This window comes from Prionailurus bengalensis, chromosome A1 (assembly GCF_016509475.1).
Source record: "Prionailurus bengalensis isolate Pbe53 chromosome A1, Fcat_Pben_1.1_paternal_pri, whole genome shotgun sequence".
NCBI classification, from domain to species: domain Eukaryota; kingdom Metazoa; phylum Chordata; class Mammalia; order Carnivora; family Felidae; genus Prionailurus; species Prionailurus bengalensis.
The window spans coordinates 115,148,184-115,171,370 of record NC_057343.1 but is presented as its reverse complement, the minus strand read 5'-3'; the positions used below and the strand labels follow the sequence as shown (position 1 = coordinate 115,171,370).

The following is a 23,187-nucleotide window of genomic DNA, read 5'->3' as shown; positions in this document are numbered from 1 at the left end:
TCGGCCAATCAGATAGCGGAGCCTGCAGCTGCCAATCAGCGCAAGCAAAGGGGGCGGTGGAGCCTTTTAGACCGTTTGCTCTGGTCTGACCTCTACCCTGCTCATGCGGGTCCGGGTTACCAACTGTCGGAGTTTGCATTTGGGAAAGCCTAGAATTTTTCGCGCTTAACACTTTTCCTTGGATACACGCGTTTCTTTTCTAAGAAACTTAAAGGAAATTCTGAGGCTTCAGAGCCATCCTTTTTAGCACACTGCTTCCTAAGATCGCTCAAAAAACCTGGTTTAGGGAGCTTGCTAGTCCTGAAGGTTGGGACTACGCTTCCCAGGAGGCATCGCGAACAAGCGTCGGGACTCTATTTCCCAGAGTTCCCGGGCTTAAGCCCCACCAGGCAGTCCTCCCTGAGAGGGGGTTGGAGTCTTCGGGGCCAAGATGGCGACAGGAACGGGTAGTAAGTATGTCCGCTGTTTTTGTGTGGAAGGCCTCTTAGACCCGAGACTAGGCACCACATTTCTGTCACGCGCTTAGGGAACAGGTGCAATGATTTGCTTAAGAACCCAGGGTCTTCAAAGACCTGCGCTCGACCGTACTGTGAAGACCAACGACTAGACGCCCAGAAGCGAAGGGTCTTGTGTTTCAGGGAGGCTGCGGAGATTTGAGAGGAGCAGCTCCGCGAATCTTTGTGTGTTTGGGAGCTCTGCGGGGTGAGAGATAAAGGGGCTCTGGAGTCTTGGGTGTGCAGACGAAGAAATGCCGGTAGCCGTACGGAGTAGCCTGATTTCCAAAAGCCATTCGTTTTCTGACCAACGTTTTTGAGGCCCGTACTCTATCTCCCACAGAAACAGGGTACTTTAACTGTTAGTTTTTTCGGCCACTAGGGAAACTGCGTTTTCTGCGTCTCAGCCATTTTCCTCTTTTGGATACACTGAAAAGGTCTTTTAGGCCCGACAGCTACTTGGGGGAGGAGGTACTGAGAGAAGTAAACAAGTTTATGCTAAGAAGGAGGCAGGGCACTAGGCTCGGGGTGGAGGAGCGGGTGGCCGCTCGGAATCCTGGGAAGAAGCCTTTGCGTTCAAATTTGAATAAAATGTTAAAACTGGGCCTCTCCGGGAAGTGCCTTATCTTACTCTGACCTTCCCCCTTCCATTTTTAGAATAAAACGGTAGCCATGTCATTTGAAGAAGTAAAAGGTTTGCCAGATATTCAGTGCAATTCATATGGAATAATCATTCGGTGGTGGTATTTTTTTAGGTGAAAATCAATATTCGGTGATAGTAACTCATTTTGTTCTTAGAATCCGGGATGTTTTGCATTAGGCTTTTAGTCCTTACTTTGGGCCTTAGAACTAGTGTCTGGGTGGCTTGTTCTCTAAGTCTTTTCTCCTTTTAGAACACAAGCTGCTGAGTACTGGCCCTACAGAGCCATGGTCCATCCGAGAGAAGCTCTGTTTAGCCTCTTCAGTTATGAGGAGTGGAGATCAAAATTGGTAAGGCATCTAAGATGGCTGCTTTCTTGGGTCTTAGAAACTGTTGGGTATTTTTTTTATTACACTGGTGCAATCTTACAGTTAATCATACTAACCTTTAAGCAGTATTTGTTTTTTAACAGCTTTATTGAAATTTAATTCAAATACCATAAAAGTAACCTAGTATATTCACAGAGTTGTGTAATCATCTCCACAGACTAATTTTAGAACGTTTTCATTACTCTTAAAAGTAGTCTCTTATCCCTTCCTTAAGCTGCCACTTGACAGTCGTAACATCCACCCCCACACACACCCTCAGGCAAAAATACCCCGTCTGCTTCCTGTCTCTCTAGATGGCCTATTCTGGACATTTCATATAAATGAAATTTGAGGAATAGCAGAACTATGTTTTATTTTATTTTATTTTATTTTAATTTTTTTTTCAACGTTTATTTATTTTGGGGACAGAGAGAGACAGAGCATGAACAGGGGAGGGGCAGAGAGAGAGGGAGAGACAGAATCGGAAACAGGCTCCAGGCTCTGAGACATCAGCCCAGAGCCCGACGCAGGCTCAAACTCACGGACCGCGAGATCGTGACCTGGCTGAAGTCGGACGCTTAACCGACTGCGCCACCCAGGCGCCCCTAGAACTATGTTTTAAAAGGGCCCCATTTTAGGGCGCCTGAGTGGCTCAGTCGGTGAAGCCTCCTACTTCGGCTCAGGTTATGATCTCAGGGTTTGTGAGTTAGAGCCCCGCGTGGGGTTCTGGGCTGAGAGCTCAGAGCTTGGAGCCTGTTTCAGATTCTTTGTCTCCCTCTGTTTGCCCCTCTGCTGCTTGCACTCTGTCTCGCGCATTGTCTCAAAAGTTAGTAAACATTTAAAAAAATTTTTTAAATAAAAGGGCCCCATGGTCTTTATATTCCCACAGGCAATGAATTTTCTTTGTATACTTGACAACACTTACTGTGTGTCATGCTAGTGGGTATGAAATGGTATCTCATTGTGGTTTTGATTTGTATATCCCTGATAATTAATGTTGTTGAGCATCTTTTCAGGTGCTTATTGGTCATTTGTCTGTCTTTGGGAAAATGTCTGCTCAGATCCTTTGGATTATCTATATATTTATTATTGAGCTTTAAGATCTGTAAATATTCTGGACACAAATTGCTTGTCAGATAATTTGCAGATTTTTCTTTTGTGTGTTGTCTTTTCTTTTTTTTTTTTTTTTGATTGGTTTAATTTATGGCACAAAAGTTTTTAATTCTGGTATGTCCAATTTATTTTTTCTTGTGTTGCTTATGCTTTTGGTGTCATAGCTAAGAGACCATTTACTTCTATGTTTTCAAAGCTAGGTTTATTTTGTTTATGTTTTTATTTAATCTCTCCCCCCATTGTGGGAGGCTCGAGCTCACAACCCTGAGATCAAGAATTGCATGCTCTTCTGACTGAGCCAGCCAGGCATCCCCAAAGCTTTATAGTTTTAGCTCTCTATATATGGGTCTGTGATCCATTTTGAGTAATTTTTCTGTAGGTTGTAAGACGGGGATCTTTTTTACATGTAGATTTGCAGTTGTCTCAGTCTCCAGTCTTTGTTAAAAAGACTGTTCTTTTCCTATTGAAATTGTCTTGGCACTCAGTATTTCTTTTTAGAGACCAGAAAGTAAGGACTCTGGTTTCCAATTTTTTTTTTTTTTTTTTTTTTTTTTTTACTTCTAGGACGTACCCGTTTTTATTTTTAACATTTGCTTGTTTTTCCTCAGAATCAAAAGACACCTTTTACTTGTCTTAAGCCTGTTAATTATTTAATAAACAAATTTGTGTTTTGTGGCACATCTCTGCTATTTTAATTGTTCAAATGAGTCTACAGAGGCACCATTGCTGGTTACACTTAACATTTCTGCAGCTTTATATATTTTCCAAATAACTTAAAAATTTTTTTTAATGTTTATTTATATTTGAGAGAGAGCATGAGCAGGGGAGGGGCAGAGAGAGAGGAAGGAAGACACAGAATCCAAAGCAGGCTCCAGGCTCCGAGCCTAGCACAGAACCTGATGTGGGGCTTGAACCCATGAACTGTGAGATCAGGACCTGAGCCAAAGTCGGACACTTAACCGACTGAGCCACCCAGGTGCCCTTCAAATAACTTTTTAAAGGTGAAATCTGGATATCCTAGGTAATAGCTGTTTTTAAACCAAATCAAATGGTAAACCCTAAGACAAAATGCATCACACTAATTTGATAAATCACAAATTAAAAATAGTATAAGAACACTTAAGTAAAACTTTGAAATTTTAAATTGCATTTCTTTTTTTGGAGGTACTAAATCATAAGTTTCCAAGTTCAGAATGGCACACAGTGTCTTCCATTGCTATACCTCATCTACCAGTGTTAGCATTTTCTTAGAGTTTCATTACTTGTGTTTCTCTGGCATTGATTTTATATACATTAGCAAATACATGTTTTCTTCTCCTTTTTTTTTTTTTTTACTGTTTAATTTTGAAAGGGAGAGTGACAGAGCATGAGTGAGGGATGGGCAGATAGAGAGGGAGACACAGAATCTGAAGTAAGTTCCAGGCTCTGAGCTGTCAGCACAGAGCCCGACATGGGGCTGGAACCCAGGGACCGAGAGGTCATGACCTGAGCCGAAGTCAGACACTTAAACTGACTGAGCCATCCAAGCACCCCTCTCCTCCTACTTTGTAAACACAAATGGTTTTATACTATATATACTGTTCTTTACCTTGCTGTTGCTTGTCTTTTTTTCTGTAACTTAGTGTATGTGAAGCTCTGTCTCATTCTGTTTTTTCTTAAGTGTCTGTGTGGTATTGTGATAAAGGTAACTGTAATTTATTTACCTGGTATTCTATTGATGGACATTTGCTAATACAAATACGACTTTGCATATTTGTATGTAAAATAAAAATAGGATTATTGGGTCAAAGAATATATGATACAGAATTTGATAAATATTTCAAATTGACCTACTCCAATTGTTTCGATTTATATTCCCGTTGGTGATATATCACAATGCTTGTTTTTTGGTTCGATCTTTCACAATATTATAAAAGGTGAGAAATGGTTCTCATATTTTTATATTTTTCATTTACATTTATCTTATGTTGAGTGTGGTTGAATATCTTTGTGTGTTAAAGAGCTGTTTATAGTGCTTTTTTTGTAAGATGCCTTCTTCCATTTTTCTTCTTGATTATTTGTCTTTTCTCATTACTTGGGAGAGGGCTCCTTACATACTAGGGAGATTAGCCATTTGTTTGAGCTATGAGATGCATTTTTTTTTAATTTTTTTTTTTTCAACGTTTATTTATTTTTGGGACAGAGAGAGACAGAGCATGAACGGGGTAGGGGCAGAATTGGAAACAGGCTCCAGGCTCTGAGCCATCAGCCCAGAGCCCGACGCGGGGCTCGAACTCACGGACCGCGAGATCGTGACCTGGCCGAAGTCGGACGCTTAACCGACTGTGCCACCCAGGCGCCCCAAGATGCATTTTTTTAAAAACCAGTGTGCCATTGTCTTTTCTTGTGGTAATATTTTTACATTAAGACTTTTAAAATACACTTAGTTTATTAATAATTTTTTTTTGACAGGTCCTGGATTTTGTGACCTATTTAGAAGGTTCTTCTCTAGTCTGAGATTATAAAATAATTCTATGATTTTTTTCTCGTACTTCCATGGTTAAATTTCTTTTAATGTTAATTAGTTTATTTATTTTGAGAGAGCACAAGAGCGCGCATGAACAGGTGCACAAGAGGAGCAAAGAGAGGGAGAGAGACACTCCCAAGCAGGGATTAACTTAGTCCTTAACTGATGCTTAATTGACAGCCACCCAGGTGCCCCTAGTTAAAATTTTTTTAAACATTTAAATCTTTGGTTCATTTGGGGCTTTTCTTGGTACAAGGTGTAAATTATGTATCGAACTTTATTTTTTGTTGATAGCTATCCATATAACAATATCATAATAACAATATTATAAAGGAAAAGAGCTGTGTGATACCATTATCTCAACACAAATTGAAAAAAAACTTCTTTTTAAAGTTATGTAGTTTTGGGGCGCCTGGGTGGCTCAGTCGGTTAAGCGTCCGACTTCAGCTCAGGTCACGATCTCGCGGTATGTGAGTTCGAGCCCCGCGTCGGGCTCTGTGCTGACTGCTCAGAGCCTGGAGCCTGTTTCAGATTCTGTGTCTCCCTCTCTCTCTGCCCCTCCCCCGTTCATGCTCTGTCTCTCTCTGTCTCAAAAATAAATAAACGTTAAAAAAAAATTTTTTTTAAATAAAAATAAAAAATAAAGTTGTGTAGTTTTTTAACCATATAGTGTGGAGAATAAGGTAGGATATCCATGTATCCAGTACCTGGATTTAATAAATCTTAATAGTTTGTCATATTTTCTTCACATCCTTTTAAAGAAATAAACATAGACACAATTAAAGCCCCTTTGCATACCACTGTGATCCCATTCTAGTCTTGTTTTTATTTCTGTCTGTTTGTCTTTTTATCTACAACTTTTTAAAAGATTGCTTGATTACATGATAGCCGAAATTTGTCTCATTTTTTCACTTAATATTATGTAGTACATATGTTTCTTTTTGCTACATACATTTTATAATTATTTTTATGGTCTATTTAATGTTTTGTTGAGGTGAAATGCCATAAGTTAAATCCCTTGCAGGCATTTAGGAAAAACTTAACTGTTGTTCTGATCAAGTCCACATCATGCTTTCTTCTTGGTAGTTGCTTTTTTGTTGGATTATTACTATTTTTTTAAAGTTTATTTTGAGAGAGACAGAGTGCGAGTGGGGGAGGGGCAGAGAGGGGGGCCTCTACTGCACTCTACTAGTACAGAGCCTGAGGTGGGGCTCCAACTCATGGTACTCTGAGAACATGACCTAAGCTGAAACTAAGAGTCAGAACCACCCAGGCACCCCTGTTAGGTTATTTTTTTATATTACATTCCTATGAATTGTATTAGTGGATCAAAAGATAACTTTTTTATTAGAAAAAAAATTTTTTTAAGTTTATTCATTTTGACAGAGTGGAAGTGGGGAAGGGCCAAAGAGAGAAATCCCAAGCAGGCTCCTTACTGTCAGAGCCTGATGCGGGGCTCAAACTCACAAACTGTGGGATCATGACCTGAGCTGAAGTTGTATGCTAACCGATTGAGCCACCCATGCACCCTAAAAGATAACTTTTTAGTCTGAAATATATTACAAACTGATTTTCAAAAGACAGATCTCTTTAAAAGAGCCAAAATCAACATGAAAATACTTTCTCAAATGAACAGAAATGATGATGTACTAGACTAATACCTTCACTTCAGCCAGGAAATATATCACCTGTGAGAACGGTTTCACAATGATTCTTTACCTCTAAATGATTTTAAAGTAGTTGTGTCATTTTCCATAGTCACATATTCTAGAATACTTTCTGGTGGCAATTTATTTATTCTAAATTTTGTACTCCAAACCTTGAACTATTAGCATAGCTTCCCCTCAACCCCCACCCCCGCCCCCTTTTTTTTCTATTTAGTGTGTAATAGGCTTTTCTCATTTTGTGTAGGGTATCAGTTAGCAGAGCAATCAAGCCCTTTGCAGAACCTGGCCGCCCTCCAGACTGGTTCTCTCAAAAAGTAAGTTCCCAAGCAAGTGCTCTTTTATTTTTTATTTATTTATTTTTTCCTGTGAGTTTTTTTGTTTTTGTTTTTGTTTTTTACTTTATGTTTTTTGATTTACATTCAAGTTAGCATATAGCGCAAAAATGATTTCAGGAGTAGATTCCTTAATGCCCCTTACCCATTTCGCCCATCTCCCCCTGACAACCCCTCCAGTAACCCTCTGTTTGTTCTCCATATTTAAGAGTCTCTTATGTTTTGTTCCCCTCCCTGTTTTTATATTATTTTTGTTTCCCTTCTCTTATGGTCATCTGTTTTGTCTCTTAAAGTTCTCATATGAGTGAAGTCCTATGATATTTGTCTTTCTCTGACTAATTTCACTTAGCATAATACCCTCTAGTTCCATCCATGTAGGTGCAAATGGCAAGTGCTCTTTTATAGCAGTCTTAGAGACGTGAAATGCATTCCCTTCCAGGCCTTGCTCTTTAATCACAAGTCTTTTATACCACAAAGAGAGAAGAGTTGAGAATACTGTTTCCTTTTTTCCCCACTGTTGGCCAGTCTACCCATGTATGTTCATATTATAAACTTTTCTTGTTGTGTAACTAACAGGTAAGGAGGGTCCAAGCTTGAGAGTTAAAAAGATCTGAGTTTACTATGACTTCACTTAGACTCTTTAGACCATGATTCTCAGTTGTCTCATTTGTAAAATGGAGATAAAAGGTACTTCAGGATTCTTGTAAAGATTTAGTTGAGGCAATACCAGTAAAGCGTATAGCACAATACCTTGCATGTGGTAACTACTCAGTAGATATTAACTATACATTTGGCTTTTGGGTTGCTTTTCCTTGCATATATAAATTCTAGGTTAGAAGACTCCCTGTTCTATGTCCTGGTACTAAGTGTTTTGAACTGATTTGACTGCAAAGTATTTGCCCTTCTAGAGACCACTCATCTTACATATAGCTCTTCTTTGCAAGCCTTAGTTTGAGATGTTGAAACTTTGAAAGATCATTCCTTTCCAGGCTTGTTCATATTTTTACTTTTTTTTTCATAGCATTGTGCTTCGCAGTACTCAGAGCTTCTAGAGACCACTGAGACCCCAAAGTGAGTACAAAGCCAGGTGTTCAAGCCACATCTCTTTAGTGGAGAATGTTTACTGAGGAATCCTGTCAATTTTATATTATTTATAATATATAAATATATATATAATATATTTATATATATATAAGTATTTTTAAATATATATAAATTTATAATATATGATTATAACATATAAATAATATATTTATATTATTAGTATTACTGGGTGATAAAAATAGAGCAGAAGTTATCTATGGTTAGATGGTGGAGAGGCTCAAAGAAAGCAAGTGGGAGTGGGAACAAACGTTCTTTTATGCAAATGTGCGTTTTTGTTTTGAAATTTTCTACAGACGGAAAAGGGGTGAAAAGGGCGAAGTGGTAGAAACTGTTGAAGATGTCATTGTTCGGAAATTGACTGCTGAACGAGTTGAGGAACTAAAGAAAGTGATAAAGGAAACCCAAGAAAAATATAGGTACTTAGCAGAGGGAATGCCAAATGGTTGGGAGAGACCAAAGGGGCTGACTTTTTTTTTTTTTTTTTTAATTTTTATTTTTTTAACATTTTTATTTTATTTTTGAGACAGAGAGAGACAGAGCATGAATGGGGGAGGGGCAGAGAGAGAAGGAGACACAGAATCGGAAGCAGGCTCCAGGCTCTGAGCCATCAGCCCAGAGCCCGACGCGGGGCTCAAACTCACGGACCGTGAGATCGTGACCTGAGCTGAAGTCGGACGCCCAACCGACTGAGCCACCCAGGCGCCCCCAAAGGGGCTGACTTTTGATACTGGTCAGAATTTTTTAAATAATAGATTAAAAGACCCAGTTAACTCATTTCTCTTTATTTCTAGACGGCTGAAAAGAGATGCAGAACTAATTCAAGCTGGGCACATGGACAGCAGACTGGATGAGCTTTGCAATGACATTGTGATGTGGGTTATATTATATTGTTCTTCCTTCTGTATACCTTCCTCTGTTTTTACCCCTTTTCTCTTCAAATATTCTGGCTTATCTCCTCCATCTGCCATCCTTTTAGTCTGGAGTGATTCTGGAAGGGAAAAGCTGCCCCATGGCCTGGTTGCTGGGAGGGGAGAATGAGTTGTAGACAATAATGTGGAATATTTCAGTGTGAAGATACAACTTAATTTTAACTTAAAAGTGGCTTTAGTTTGCCTGAATGAAGAGCTGGTAGTTTGGCAGTACACTAAAAATTTCCTGTTTTGCTGAGAAGTATTCCTTTTTAGGACTTTCCTCCATAGAGTGCTAGCCTGGCAGAAATTTCTTTGTGAGGGTGTTATGACCTGTGGAGGAGTTAGAGCTGGCTAGGATCTTACCCTTACTTCCCGCTTTAGGAAAAAGAAATTGGAGGAAGAGGAGGCTGAAGTAAAGAGGAAGGCTACAGATGCTGCATATCAAGGTAAATGGAACCTCCTCCTGACTCCCTTTAGCAGTTAACTATATATACAGTACTGCATGTTAATAACAGTTGAAGACTATATTGTAACATAGAATCCACTAATTTCATTTTATTTGCACACTTATCTATGTCCTCTTCTTTTTTACCACAATAAAAACATCCCTTTATATCCAGGAAGAAACTCTTGGAAAATGAGCTCTGCTCTGTTCTCACTAGACTTAGGGTCCTTTTAGGACGCGAAGGCTTGATAATACAGATGTTGAATATAATTAAGTTTTTAGGAAGCAAAGCTCTATAAGAAGATTAAGAATAGCCCAGTCATTGGATAAGAATATCCATGACTGGATAAGAAATGAATAAGCATTTGTAGCTCTAGCTCTGAGCCAGTGAGGTCTTTTCTCTTCTTAAAAACAAAATCGTAATAATAAGTTGTTGAAGAGGATATTGAAGGATGTTTAAGCCACCTTCCTATTCCAAGAACCTATGAGATAGTTCAGTGGGTTTGCTTAGGGTGAGAATTATGCTTAGGAAAAATGAGTCTTAAAAAGTTGCTTGTCTCATGGTGACTGGCTGGCTCAGTTGGGAGAGCATTTGACATTTGATCTCAGGGCCGTGAGTTTGAGACCCATGTTGGGTGTAGAGATTACTTAAATAAACTTTTAAAAAAGAGGTGTCTGTCTCCCACAAGTAGAATACTGCTTTCATCAGGCAACGTCCCTATTTGTCTTTTATGTAATAGCAGAGTAGTGACCAGTTTCGTTTATTTAATCTTGAAAACTTAAAAATTGTTGCTTTTTATGTTTTAGCTCGTCAGGCAGTAAAGACACCCCCTCGGAGATTACCCACTGTGATGGTCCGCTCTCCTATAGATTCTGCCTCCCCAGGAGGTGATTATCCACTTGGAGACTTGACCACAACCACTATGGAAGAGGCCACCTCTGGAGTGAGTATATTTTCATCTGCAGGAATTGATCAGCAAAGGGGCAATAAGCCAGCAGAGAGCTGAGTGATGAGGAAACCACTTTTGGCCTAGAGGCAATTTCCTCTCTTGGTCTGAAGGCCAAAGACTTAATTTACCATGTTCTGTGCTCTTAAGATAAGGATGGACCTAAAAATGTTGAGCCTTTTGACCTTTTGAGAGATAGGTAAAATAAGAAGTTGTTTGTAAGTAAACTAGTTTTTTAAAATTTCTGCTGAAATGAGGGATAGTGTTCTTGTAAATATAATATTGGTAGTGGTTAAGGAGTTTGTAAAAGGCAGGTTGGGTGGAATGTTTGGGTCACTGTGAGTTTGGGTGGAACAGAGAAACCTGGAAGAAACATATGGCTGAGAGCAGGAGGGGTAGAGGGTTCTGGGCAGTTACACTCAGGACTAATAAAGTAATAGTTAGACACACTAACCCATCCAGATTAGTAGGGAACCTTCCAGAGTATGAGAAGTCAGATAAAGGTTCTCTGTTGTCTCTTAGGTAACCCCTGGGACTTTGCCGAGTACCCCAGTCACCTCGTTTCCTGGGATTCCTGACACCCTTCCTCCAGGCTCTGCACCCTTAGAAGCCCCCATGACCCCAGTAACAGATGATTCACCCCAGAAAAAGATGCTTGGACAGAAAGCAACTCCACCCCCCTCCCCTCTGCTGTCAGAGCTCTTGAAGAAGGGCAGCCTCCTGCCTACTAGCCCCAGACTGGTATGGAGACTTCTGTGGGTGTTTGAGAGCTGTGGTGATTTAGTACTTTGGAAGGGAGTGCCTGGGACCTAAAATATGACATGGAAAAAAAAAGTTCAAAAGAGAAAGAGATCTCCTAATTAAATGTTAACTTAACAAAAACAGAAACAAAAAACCAATAAGTTGATAGTATCCTCGGGTCCTGAGTTATCTGAAACCACATCTGTTTTGGTTCTCTTCTACAGAGAACTCTTGTCAAATAAGTTTTAAAAAGTAGAGCTTCCCTTGTGTCTGAAATTATTCTCTATGGATATTAACTTCATGAAGTTTGGTCAACTGCTGAAGCTTTTTTGGGAAATGGTAGTAAAGGAAAGCTTGAGTGTATCCTTCACCTCTGTTCTTCCCTAATAGGTCAGTGAGAGTGAAATGGCTGTGGCTTCTGGCCACTTGAACAGTACAGGTGTCCTCCTGGAGGTAGGCGGGGTTCTTCCCATGATACATGGTGGGGAGATGCAGCAAACACCCAACACTGTTGCAGCCTCCCCTGCTGCCTCAGGTAAGTCAATACTTTTCCATTATCTACTTTACTTCAAAGATGTTAATTTTAGTATTGACTATCTTTGGTTTCTAGCCTCTGATAATAAGCAACTGTCAATCCTAGATGTAAAGCCCAACTTTTTTTGGAGCTACCTTACCTGTTAAACCACATAGTGCCCCAGATTGTAAATCCATTCTGTCTTCTAAATAGTAATATCTCTGGATGACCACAGCATAGATAATGATGAGAAGAATAGTGAAGTTAGTAGTGAAGCTGCTTCTCTGGGGCTTGCAAAATTATGGAAAGGCGCTAGAGATATCTGAGGCTGTAGTATAGGGGATCAAGATTTGGAGCCAGAGAACTGGACTTGAGTCTCAGGCTTCCTACATTAATGATTTTGTGACCTTGGCGAGATGACTTAACTCTTGAGCTCCACTTTGCTTTTGTATTAATTGCAACATAATGTACTTTACAAGGATGTTGAGAGAATTGAGTGAGATAGAAAAAGTAAAGCAAAGAGAAAAGCTTTACAAAATATCAAACCTCAGTTATTGATATTTGAATGGTGTTGAACTTGGGTGGTTTACAGCATGCTTAACTGAAGCAGAAGTGACAGATTTATTCATACCAGTTTTTTGTGGTTTTGTTATTGTTTGATTTTCTTCCAGTGAAAAATTTCCACCTGTTTTTCATACACCCTGTGTGTTCTAGTATTTTGGTTTATTCCTAACTTGGAAGAAGATCTTTATTAGAAAGCTTGGAAAAAGTAAGGAAATAGATAATGAGCTTACTTAAAAAAAAGAAGAGTTCCTTTCATCCTTTGAGACTAAAACTTTTCTTGGTTGAGTCTTAAAGTGGCTCTTGCTTCGTATTCATGTGCTTTCCTCTTACCTCATTTTGTGTACCTCTTTGTCTGTTAGGTGCTCCTACTCTTTCCCGGCTTTTAGAAGCTGGTCCTACACAGTTCACCACTCCTCTTGCTTCCTTCACTACTGTTGCCAGTGAACCTCCAGTTAAACTTGTGCCACCCCCTGTAGAGTCTGTGTCCCAGGCTACCATTGTCATGATGCCTGCGCTGCCAGCACCATCCTCTGCTCCGGCTGTCTCCACTCCTGAGAGTGTAGCTCCAGGTGCGTCCCTGACCCACGCCCTGAGCAGCCACTAGGTCCAGAATTTCATCTCGAGCTTCAGTTAGAGAAAGCTGACCAAGAGCATCATCTCCAATTCAGATGCTTCTGTAACTGTTCTCCATGGACATCTCTATCCTTAGAAAAACAAGAATGAAAAGATGTGGGCGGGCATTTATGTGTTGGGGGAAAGGGGCTAAGTGTACACATATGAGTAGGCTTGAGAATGTGTGCTCACCCTACTTTCTAGATAAAAGTGAGAACCAAAAAACATAGGCAGATGTAGATCTAAGGTAACTTCGTGAGCTTAAGTGTGTGGGTACTTGACATCTGTCTATAGCCTTGGTTGATATCCAGGTGGTCACTTGGTACTAGATAAGCTTCTGAAATTCTTTTCTCTTCCTGTTATTCAGTGAATCAGCCTGACACCTGTGTCCCCATGGAGGCTGTGGGGGATCCACATACTGTGACTGTTTCCATGGATAGCAGTGAAATCTCCATGATCATCAATTCTATCAAAGAAGAGTGTTTCCGATCAGGGGTAGCCGAGGCTCCTGGAGGATCAAAGCCTCCCAGCATAGATGGGAAGGAAGATTTAGATTTGGCTGAGAAGATGGATATTGCTGTGTCCTACACAGGTGAAGAGCTGGACTTTGAGACCGTTGGAGACATCATTGCCATCATTGAGGACAAGGTAACTATTCACAGAGCCCAAAAGAATCTCTCATCAGTCCTACATAGGCTTCTCTCCTCAGCCTCTCCTTGCTTCTTGTAGGTACATAAACATTTTTCCTGCTTCTGCCCATCTCCATCTCCATAGTCCCAAGCCCTTTGGTGTTCACATTAGTCCTCTCTCAGCCATCCCTGTATTACTGGTTTGCATAGGATAGGTGCCTGCCCATTGGTTGCATCTGCTACATGGAGAAGATGGAGAGAGAAGCTATAGATTCAGGTCATTTCATTTGGTGCTAACAGAATTGAGGGACTTGGGCTTCTTTCTTTGACTTCAACAGTGTATGTATTATGGGACAGGTAGATGATCATCCTGAAGTGCTGGATGTGGCAGCAGTAGAAGCAGCACTGTCATTCTGTGAAGAGAATGATGATCCCCAGTCCCTGCCTGGCCCCTGGGAGCACCCTATCCAGCAGGAGCGGGACAAGCCAGTATCTCTCCCTGCACCGGAGATGACAGTCAAGCAAGAAAGGCTGGACTTTGAGGAAACCGAAAACAAAGGAATCCATGAACTGGTGGACATCAGGGAGCCCAGTGTTGAGATTAAAATGGAACCTGCAGAACCAGAGCAAGGCATCTCAGGTCCTGAAATAGTAGCTGGAGTTGTTCCAGCCACAAGTATGGAGCCACCAGAACTCAGAAGTCAAGACTTAGATGAGGAACCAAGAAACATTGCCCCAGGAGAGATTGCTGAAGCAGATGTTTCCGGTGGAAAAGGCGATGAGACTCCACTTACAACTGTGAAGACAGAGGTATTTAAAATTGGCCTGGGAGGGGCACCTGGATGGTTCAGTCGGTTAAGCAGGCAACTTTTGATTCTGGCTCAGGTCATGATTTCACTGTTCCTGGGACTGAGCCCCAGCTGTGACTCTGGCTCTGTGCTGTCAGCAGAGCCTGCTTGGGAATCAATCAATCTCTCTCTCTCTCTCTCTCTCTCTCTCCCTCCCTCTCCCTCTCCCTCTCCCTCTCCCTCTCCCTCTCCCTCTCCCTCTCCCTCTCCCTCTCCCCCTCCCCCCCCCTCTCCCCCTCTCTCTCTCTCTCTCCCCCCCCTTCTCTCCCCTCCTTCTGCACCTCCACTTGCATGTGTGCGAGCTCTCTTTCTCTCTCAAAAATAGGGGCGCCTGGGTGGCTCAGTCGGTTAAGCATCCGACTTCAGCCCGGGTCACGATCTCGCGGTCCGTGAGTTCGAGCCCCGCGTCAGGCTCTGGGCTGATGGCTCAGAGCCTGGAGCCTGCTTCCGATTCTGTGTCTCCCTCTCTCTCTGCCCCTCCCCCGTTCATGCTCTGTCTCTCTCTGTCCCAAAAATAAATAAATGTTAAAAAAAAAAAAACAACTTAAAAAAAAAATAAATATTAGGGGCGCCTGGGTGTCTCAGTTGGTTAAGTGTCTAACTCTTGGTTTCAACTCAGGTCATGATCTTACAGTTCGTGATTAGAGCCCCACATCGGGCTCTGCGCTGGCAGTGCAGAGCCTGCTTGGGATCCTCTCTCTCTCTCCCTCTCTGCCCCTCCCCTGCTCATGGCCACTCTCTCTCTTACTCAAACTTTTTTTTTAAAGAAAAGCTTAAAAAAAATTTTTTTTTTAATTTTTTTTTTTCAACGTTTATTTATTTTTGGGACAGAGAGAGACAGAGCATGAACAGGGGAGGGGCAGAGAGGGAGAGACAGAATCGGAAACAGGCTCCAGGCTCTGAGCCATCAGCCCAGAGCCTGACGCGGGGCTCGAACTCACGGACTTTTGAGATCGTGACCTGGCTGAAGTCGGACGCTTAACCGACTGAGCCACCCAGGCGCCCCTAAAAAATTTTTTAAAAAATAAGTAAATAAAATCGACCTGAGAGGATGGAGGGTTATACTTTAGGTAAGCGGTGACTGCTTAAGGGGCATCTGGGTGGCTCAGTTGGTTGGGCGTCTGACTTTGCCTCAGGTCATGATCTCGCAGTTCATGAGTTTGAGCCCCACGTTAGGCTCTGTGCTGACAGCTCGGAGCCTGGAGCCTGGTTTAGATTCTGTGTCTCCCTCTCTCTCTGCCCCTCTCCCTCTCACGCTCTCTTTCTCAGAAATAAATGTTTAAAAAAAAGTGATGCTTAGGCCTTTGGTTTTCCTGTTGCATTCCTGAATTGTCACATGGTTGATGTGGCCATAGTCTATAGGTGTGATCATTGCTATATATGCTTATCCTGTTCCTTGTAAGGTGACCATTAGATTCCTTTTACGTGGGTAGGACTAAGAGTTTCTTCTGTAGTCTGATCATTAAAAAATAAACTTCTGGGGGTGCCTGGGTGGCTCAGTCGGTTAAGCATGTGACTTTGGCTCAGGTCATGATCTTGCAGTTCATGTGTTTGGGCCCTGTGTCTGCTTCAGATTCTATATCTCCCTCTCTCTCTTCCCCTCCCTGCTCATTCTCTCTCTCTTGAAAAGAAATAAACATTGAAAAAATAAACTTCTGTAGCTGAAGTGATGTATCAGTATTTAGGGTATGTATTCTTTTTGGTCTTCAGGCATCCCCTGAAAGCATGTTGTCTCCATCACATGGCTCAAATCCCATTGAAGATCCTTTAGAGGCAGAGACTCAGCACAAGTTTGAAATGTCAGGTAAATAATAAGCCCAGGAAATCTGAACTCTGTAACTAACTTGAAATCCTTTGCTTAGGCTTCTTGAGGGATTGTGGGTTGTGGGCAAGTAGAGGAGGTAGAATAGGTCAGCATGGAAAGGAGAGCTGCAGGGGATTATTGTCCATAGGAAGGGGAAGGCTAAGGTGGAAAAATCTTCAGGTAGTCTTTCTCTCCTCTGCAGACTCATTGAAAGAAGAATCAGGGACTATTTTTGGAAGCCAGATAAAGGTATTTCAGACTTTTCTTTATTCCTCTTGCTGTGTGACTAGATTTCCCAATAGCACTACCTTTGTAATAAATTTCAGTGAACGAGCATCTTTTTTTCTGAGATGAGACTGGTTAAAGGAGTTGCGTGGGGAAAAGTTGGAGTGGACAGTCAGGCATACTGGCAGTACTGTGGCCATATGTGCTTCCCATCTGAAAGAATATGTGAATTTCACACAGAGCTTTCTTTTGCATTTATAATGCACAAAGAAACTTTGATACCTCAGAGTGATTTGGAGTAAATAGGGATGCCAGAGTCAGGGAGAACATACCAGAAATCAAATTATTACTCTATCCAAAGAGAGTTATCCAGAGTTTTCTTTTTAGAATTACTAAAGTAGTTGTAAACAGTAATAAACATTTAAAGTGATGCGATGTGAGCTTGCTCCATCAGATGAGACACAAAATAAAAACTATTTTTGATAACTTTGTACCCAGGGTCAGAGTTCCTCTCAAGAGCAAGGGGAAAGAAGGAACGCCTCTTAGCTTAGTCTTAAGTAAGTAGCTTTTTTTTTTCTTCCTTTTAAAAAGATCCTGGGTCTTCTTCTTTGTCCAGGTTCTAAATTAAACTTGATCAGTTAGTGTAAGTAGATGGTAGTATAAGTGATAGAGAGCTCAGTCAGGAAACAGTGTGAGGCCATTTTCTAGAACTGATCTAACCCAAAAGATCATGTTTAATGACACTTTGCTGGATAGCTTTGCTTGCATTTGTTGACCGGAGCACACTGTGTCTAAGGATGCCCCAGGTGAGGATGAGGAGGAAGATGGAGTCAGTGAAGCGGCCAGCCTCGAGGAGGCTAAGGAAGAAGATCAAGGAGAAGGCTATTTGTCAGAAATGGATAATGAACCCCCTGTGAGCGAGAGTGATGATGGCTTTAGCATACACAATGCTACGCTGCAGTCCCATACACTGGCAGACTCCATCCCCAGCAGCCCTGCTTCTTCACAGTTGTGAGTATCTGAGATTCTTCTTTGAGGTCAAGATAGTGGAGGTGAGAAGTGGGAGAGTCTTACTTTTTCATCTTCTCTTTCTTGGTCTGGAACTAATAGTTGACAAGAAATGATGAGGATTTTTTTTTTTTTTTTTTTGACTTCTGCTTAATGGGACTCTCTTCTTTTATTTCAGCTCCGTCTGTAGTGAGGATCAAGAAGCTATTCAGGCACAGAAAATCTGGAAGAAAGCTATCATGCTTGTATGGAGAGCTGCAGCTAATCATAGGTGAGTGAGCTTTACCAGTCAGTAGGAACATTTTCTCCTATTCCTCCTGCATGTTTGTGACTAGAGAAGAGTCTGAGTAGGTTTATATGGGATTGGTGGCATTGGCTCTTAAAACCTTTAGCTACTTAAATCATGTTCCCTCACCTGCTTCTGAAGGATAGGTAAGTAATTGCACCTTACTCTTTTTGGACAGATATGCCAATGTCTTCCTGCAGCCTGTTACAGATGATATAGCACCTGGCTACCATAGCATTGTACAGAGGTAAGCCATGATCCATTCAGCATACTGACTTGCCTGAATTGTAAATTGTTTAGTTTTAATGGATTTTTGCTTTAGACAGTAAGTTTAAAGCAAATGTTTTGATGTGAGTAAAGGTAACCAGGTGGTAAGCTAATCATTTCAGTGGCTGGATCACCAAAGATAGTCTAAAAGAACCCCCTTTATTACCTTTCCCAGCCAATACTTACTGTATAGATTAACTTTGGTTTTTGGATTAAGTGCATATTTTGGGGTGAGGGGGTTAGTATTTGAGTCCTGGCAGCTAAGACTAAGGGTATATATGAGAAGATGTATATGGTAATAATATATTCAGATCCATTTGGGTCCTCTTCTCTTCCATTTACCTGTTTTGGTTTTTTTTTGTTTTTTTTTTAGGCCTATGGATTTGTCAACTATTAAGAAAAACATTGAAAATGGACTGATTCGCAGCACAGCTGAATTTCAGCGTGACATTATGCTGATGTTCCAGAATGCTGTAATGTATAATAGCTCGGACCATGATGTCTATCATATGGCAGTAGAAATGCAGCGAGATGTCTTAGAGCAGATCCAGGTACTTTGAGGATCTTTAGTATTTTAGCAAGGATGAAATGAAAATACTCAGGTGAAGGGTTGATACTGATGTCAAAAAAGGGTGCTGTGGCTTTTACATAGAATATTCATCAGGGACACAATTAGGAACATAAAATTTTATTCTTGCTGGATTCATGTTGGTTTTCTCATGTTGGCTTGGTAAAAGAGTTATGAGAATATTCTCCCTTGGGCAAATAACTTCAGTTTCCTGAAGTTTTTAAATAATTCATTTATAAAATGGTAAACACCTTTTTAAAAATTACATCAAGTGTGTACATAGTAAACAGGATATAGTTTATTCTTTCCATCATAGATAATCGACTTCTATAGTAGTATTACCAGACACCCTTTGGGATATTGGGCTTCCAAGGGATGTTATCTGTCTATTGTCTGCTAAAGTAAATTGCCTAATGACTTTTGGTTCACGTTTTTTTCTCTTTCTCATTCTTAAGAGATACTTATTTTGTATGATGGCCAAAAAAAAGTTATGTGTATTTAGGGGCACCTGGGTGGCTCAGTAGGTTAAGCATCTGACTTTGGTGCAGGTCATGATCTCACAGCTTGGGAGTTCAGGCCCCGTGTCGGGCCCTGTGCTGACACCTTAGACAGCTTGGAGCCTGCTTCAGATTGTGTCTCCCTCTGTCTCTGCCCCTCCCCTACTTGTTCTTTCTCTCTCTCTCTCTCTCTCTCTCTCTCTCTCTGTCTCTGTCTCTGTCTCTCTCAAATATTAATATTTTAAAAAAGGTTATAGATATTTAGCATTTTTAGTTCCTTTAGCATATGTAACTAGAATTAAAACCTGAAATGCAAAACTTGTAATCAGTTGAGAAGTGTTTGAATGCTATTTGCAAAAGGGTACTACATGAAATCCTGTTTACAAGCCAGAAGTGTCTGAATTCTTCCATACTGGCTCAGATCTTGGGGCCAACCCTGTTTCTTTTCCCTGTAGCAATTCCTCGCCACACAGTTGATTATGCAGACATCTGAGTCTGGGATCAGTGCTAAAAGTCTTCGAGGGAGAGATTCTACCCGCAAACAGGATTCTTCAGAGAAGGTGAGGAGACCAAGAAGGAGCCTTGTATGCCAGTGTTCCAGTGCTAGAAGTCTGAAGCATCTAAGGAGCCTTATGTTACTACTTGCTACTTGGTAACTGCTGGGCTGCTACATTCCAGTGGTGTATAGACATGTGTACATCTTAAGATGGTGGTAGTTTGCACTTATCCAAACATTGAAGAAACCTGCTGTGACTGAAGGGCCCAGTCATACAAGAAATTGTGAGCTGAATGAGTGAATTATTAGTTTCTCTGCGTGAGTGCTTGCATGGTGGGGGAAATGACTTGCAGCAATCAGGGACCATCAGTTCCTGTTCCAGACGCATAATGGCCAGACTGCTTTTGGTTCTCTTTCCTCTTGTTCTTGAGTTTTTTTTTAATTTTGTCTTTGTGTATGTGGTGCTTGTGTCTCTGTCCTGAGGTTTGGGGTGCTTGTGGCTGAGAGTTTCTGTGGAACCTGATCAGTGTTTGTTTGTCCTCTAACAGGACAGTGTCCCCATGGGCTCTCCTGCCTTCCTTCTCTCTCTCTTTGTAAGTATTGAATGGCTGCAAGGGGTGGTGTTGCCACAAAAATTCTCAGCTCCTGCTGGGGGTGGGTGGCAGAGGGAAATCCAACATGCAGACCGTGGCAGTGTCTTGAACTTCTCTTTATTCAGGTCATTAAGAAACTGTCTCTTCTGCATTTCTGTCGTTCTGCATGTGTGTGTGTGTGGGCTGGGTAGGGACTATTTATGAGTTCACTGGGCTGAAATGAGGTACTCTTGGTAAGGATCTAGGATGCATCTGCTCCTCATTTCTTGACTCCACCTTTTGCCAATTCTTTTCTTACAAATAAATGATTGCTCAGAGCAGCCGCTACTAGCTGGCTTCTAAAAAGTGTTCCTCATACCAGCAGATGCCCAGCACATAATTATTTTCTTTTCCCCTAATATTAAGTTGCATGACTGATGCCTGATACACAAACACTCTATACAATTTAAGATAAGGCTCTTAGGAACAGTGACCACTACATATAGTAGTGGCTGGTAGAATTAGAGATAAACTTAGTAAAGCTAGCCCTAAACAATTATCGTTTTCCTCTGTAAATTGAACAATCCTCTGGCTCTGTGTTCATATGGGGCATTGAGGCATGATGTAATGGAAGAACATCAGGCTAGAAAACCACATGTTCTGAAACTCACTGGATTATCCGTTGGAGCCTTGTTTTCCTCATCTGTGTGATGGAGCTCATATAACGAGGTACCTGTCCAGCCTACCTCACAGGGATGTTGTGAGGATAAAATGAGATAATAAGTATGGAACTGGCTTGAAAAAAATTAAAGTGTTATACAAATGCAAGGTGGTATTTTTATTCTTCATGTCGCCTCAAAGGCAACTTGTGTTCATGAGCTTTTAAAATTTTAGAGTCCTTGCATGTTAAGAATGTAAAAATGGCCTAGCCCAGCAAAAGTGTTCACTGATTCATCTTGCCTACAGGCTTCATTCAGCCTGTACCACAGACGGAACACTGTAATCTCCCTTCTTTCCTATTGGCCTGCAACAATGACTGTGGATCCCCAAGCAGTTGGCTGGCTGTTGCAAAGCTGGTTAATAGGATCTTTTATCTATTGAAGACAGCAAAGTATTGCACGAGAGGAAGGAGCTGGGCTGCAGGGAGAGAGCAGCAAATGGAAAGAAGCCTTCTGATTGTCCTGATCTCATGGAAAACAACTGTCAGGAGGTGCTAGGGAACTAGTGCCAGGGTCAGTCTGCAGGAAAGGCCTTTCTTATAGGGACCAACAGCTGGACAGGTATGTTAGCCAAGAATCTCACTATCCACTGCCCTTTCTGACCCTCCCACCTTTCTTTTACTCTTCCTCTTCCTTTGAACATGGTTTGGGGCCTGGGTGGGATGACTAATAGTCATTCTTTGGGACCCCAGGTGAACCCCAGTGACCTCTGTAGTGGGCAGGAGCAAGATACTCTGTCCTGCATTACCTCTCACAAACTATTGCCAGGAAGTTTTAGCCCACTCTGTGGGAACACAGATCTATGCCCTTCATATCCTGGATTTTTCTGCTGATTCTCTTCCTCTTTCCCCATGAAACCAAATCCCCAATATTGTTGCAACTTCTCTCTCACCTCCTCAGCAACTTGTACTCATGCTCCCTTTCTTTGTCTGCCTGTCATCTAGGATGGGGGAACCAGGGGGCGCCGCTGTGCCATTGAAGCAGATATGAAGATGAAAAAGTGAAGCTTCAGAGTACCCTCACTGAGCTGAACCTGAAGTAGAAGTAAACAAGATAGAGCTTGGGCTTGTGGGCCCAGTTCCAGAAGTGGAAGTTACAGAAGAGGAGGCATCTGGGCCATGTGACATGAGCTGGGGAAATCTCTCTCAGAGAGTTGGAGTAGCACAGTTGCCTGTTTTAGGGCAAAAATCATGGGCTGTGTTAATGTCCTAATGTGTAGCTAGCAGATTGTAGCTAGTTTGTACTGTCTTGTGAAGTGTACAGACTTTTTAAAAAAACAAAAACAGAAAAACACCTGTGAAATGTGTGTGTACACAATACACAATAAACTCTGAAAGAAAAGCCTAGTCTTTGGTGTGTTCTCTCTGTGTATGCGAATGAGAAACTTGTGGGGTTTTTTTTCTGCATGATAATTGTTTTATCATCTCTGGAAACAAGATTATTGCGGGGGGAGTGGTATTATAAATATGAGCTGTTCAACTGCTTGGAGAAGGTAAGTAACCAAGACTGAATTTAGAAGTAATGTTTTAAAGTGTTGTATCATGCAATGAGGATAATCTTATTAAGCTTTTCTTGAATGTTTGGGAAAACAAAGTTCTCAGTGTTCTGTTCATGGCATTGCTTTTGAAGAGGATTAGAGCATGGACATAGGTCGTACTGACCTTTTTCTCAGACATTGGTTCTACCTAGTGTACTGTCTTTGCAGATGATATTTTTAGGACATTATACTATTTCCTTCCTATTTCTATATGTAGGGTTTATGTGTAGTTTAAAATTCATTGTTGGGGTGCTTGGGTGGCTCAGTCGGGTAAGCATCTGACTGGCTCGGCTCATGATCCCGCGGTTCTTGAGTTTGAGCTCCACATCGGGCTCTGTGCTGACAGCTCAGAGCCTGGAGCCTACTTCAGGTTCTGTGTCCCCCTCTCTCTGCACCTCCCCCACTCATGCTCTGTCTCTCAAAAACTAAACTTCAAAAAAATAAAAATAATAAATTCATTGTTATCTGAAGGCTAAAATCCATGTAAGAGTTAACAAATTTATCATCTAAGTTTATTCTAAATTTTGTTACTAAATAACTGTGAAACGAAATAGTTATGAGCCTTATTATAAAGAAATAGGTCAATAAAAAAGAAATAGACATAGGGTATTGTCTAGAATGTAGAACCTCCTTAAGAAAGATGTGTTTAAGAAAGTTATTGGAAGTTGCGGATCTTTATGGCTTGAACTATATAGCTTGTTATGATGCTCAAGAAGTAGAAGATATGTTCCTGTGAAGTGATAGAAAAGAGTTCAGTCAATCCAGGAGTTAGA

At 41.2% G+C, this 23,187-nt stretch overlaps 1 protein-coding gene across 10 annotated transcripts; it reads left to right on the top strand.

The window, feature by feature from the left end:
* The first annotated feature begins 63 nt into the window (after positions 1-63).
* BRD8 (bromodomain containing 8) lies at positions 64-22,223 on the top strand. 10 transcript variants are annotated; one of them, XM_043588699.1, is made up of 22 exons: positions 64-449; positions 1,388-1,484; positions 7,033-7,102; positions 8,142-8,191; positions 8,518-8,640; positions 9,016-9,096; positions 9,517-9,581; positions 10,388-10,524; positions 11,050-11,268; positions 11,659-11,803; positions 12,706-12,915; positions 13,326-13,606; positions 13,945-14,397; positions 16,146-16,239; positions 16,442-16,488; positions 17,261-17,475; positions 17,651-17,743; positions 17,937-18,005; positions 18,399-18,576; positions 19,546-19,650; positions 20,135-20,179; positions 21,822-22,223. In XM_043588699.1, exons 1-22 carry the CDS (start codon positions 431-433, stop codon positions 21,879-21,881), a joined length of 2,856 nt encoding a protein of 951 aa, XP_043444634.1. In that variant the 5' UTR covers positions 64-430; the 3' UTR covers positions 21,882-22,223. The 10 variants fall into 10 exon arrangements, with proteins under 10 accessions (XP_043444634.1, XP_043444662.1, XP_043444642.1 ...); XM_043588718.1 differs by having other exon boundaries at positions 351-453; XM_043588727.1 differs by lacking the exon at positions 12,706-12,915.
* The last annotated feature ends 964 nt before the right edge of the window (positions 22,224-23,187 follow it).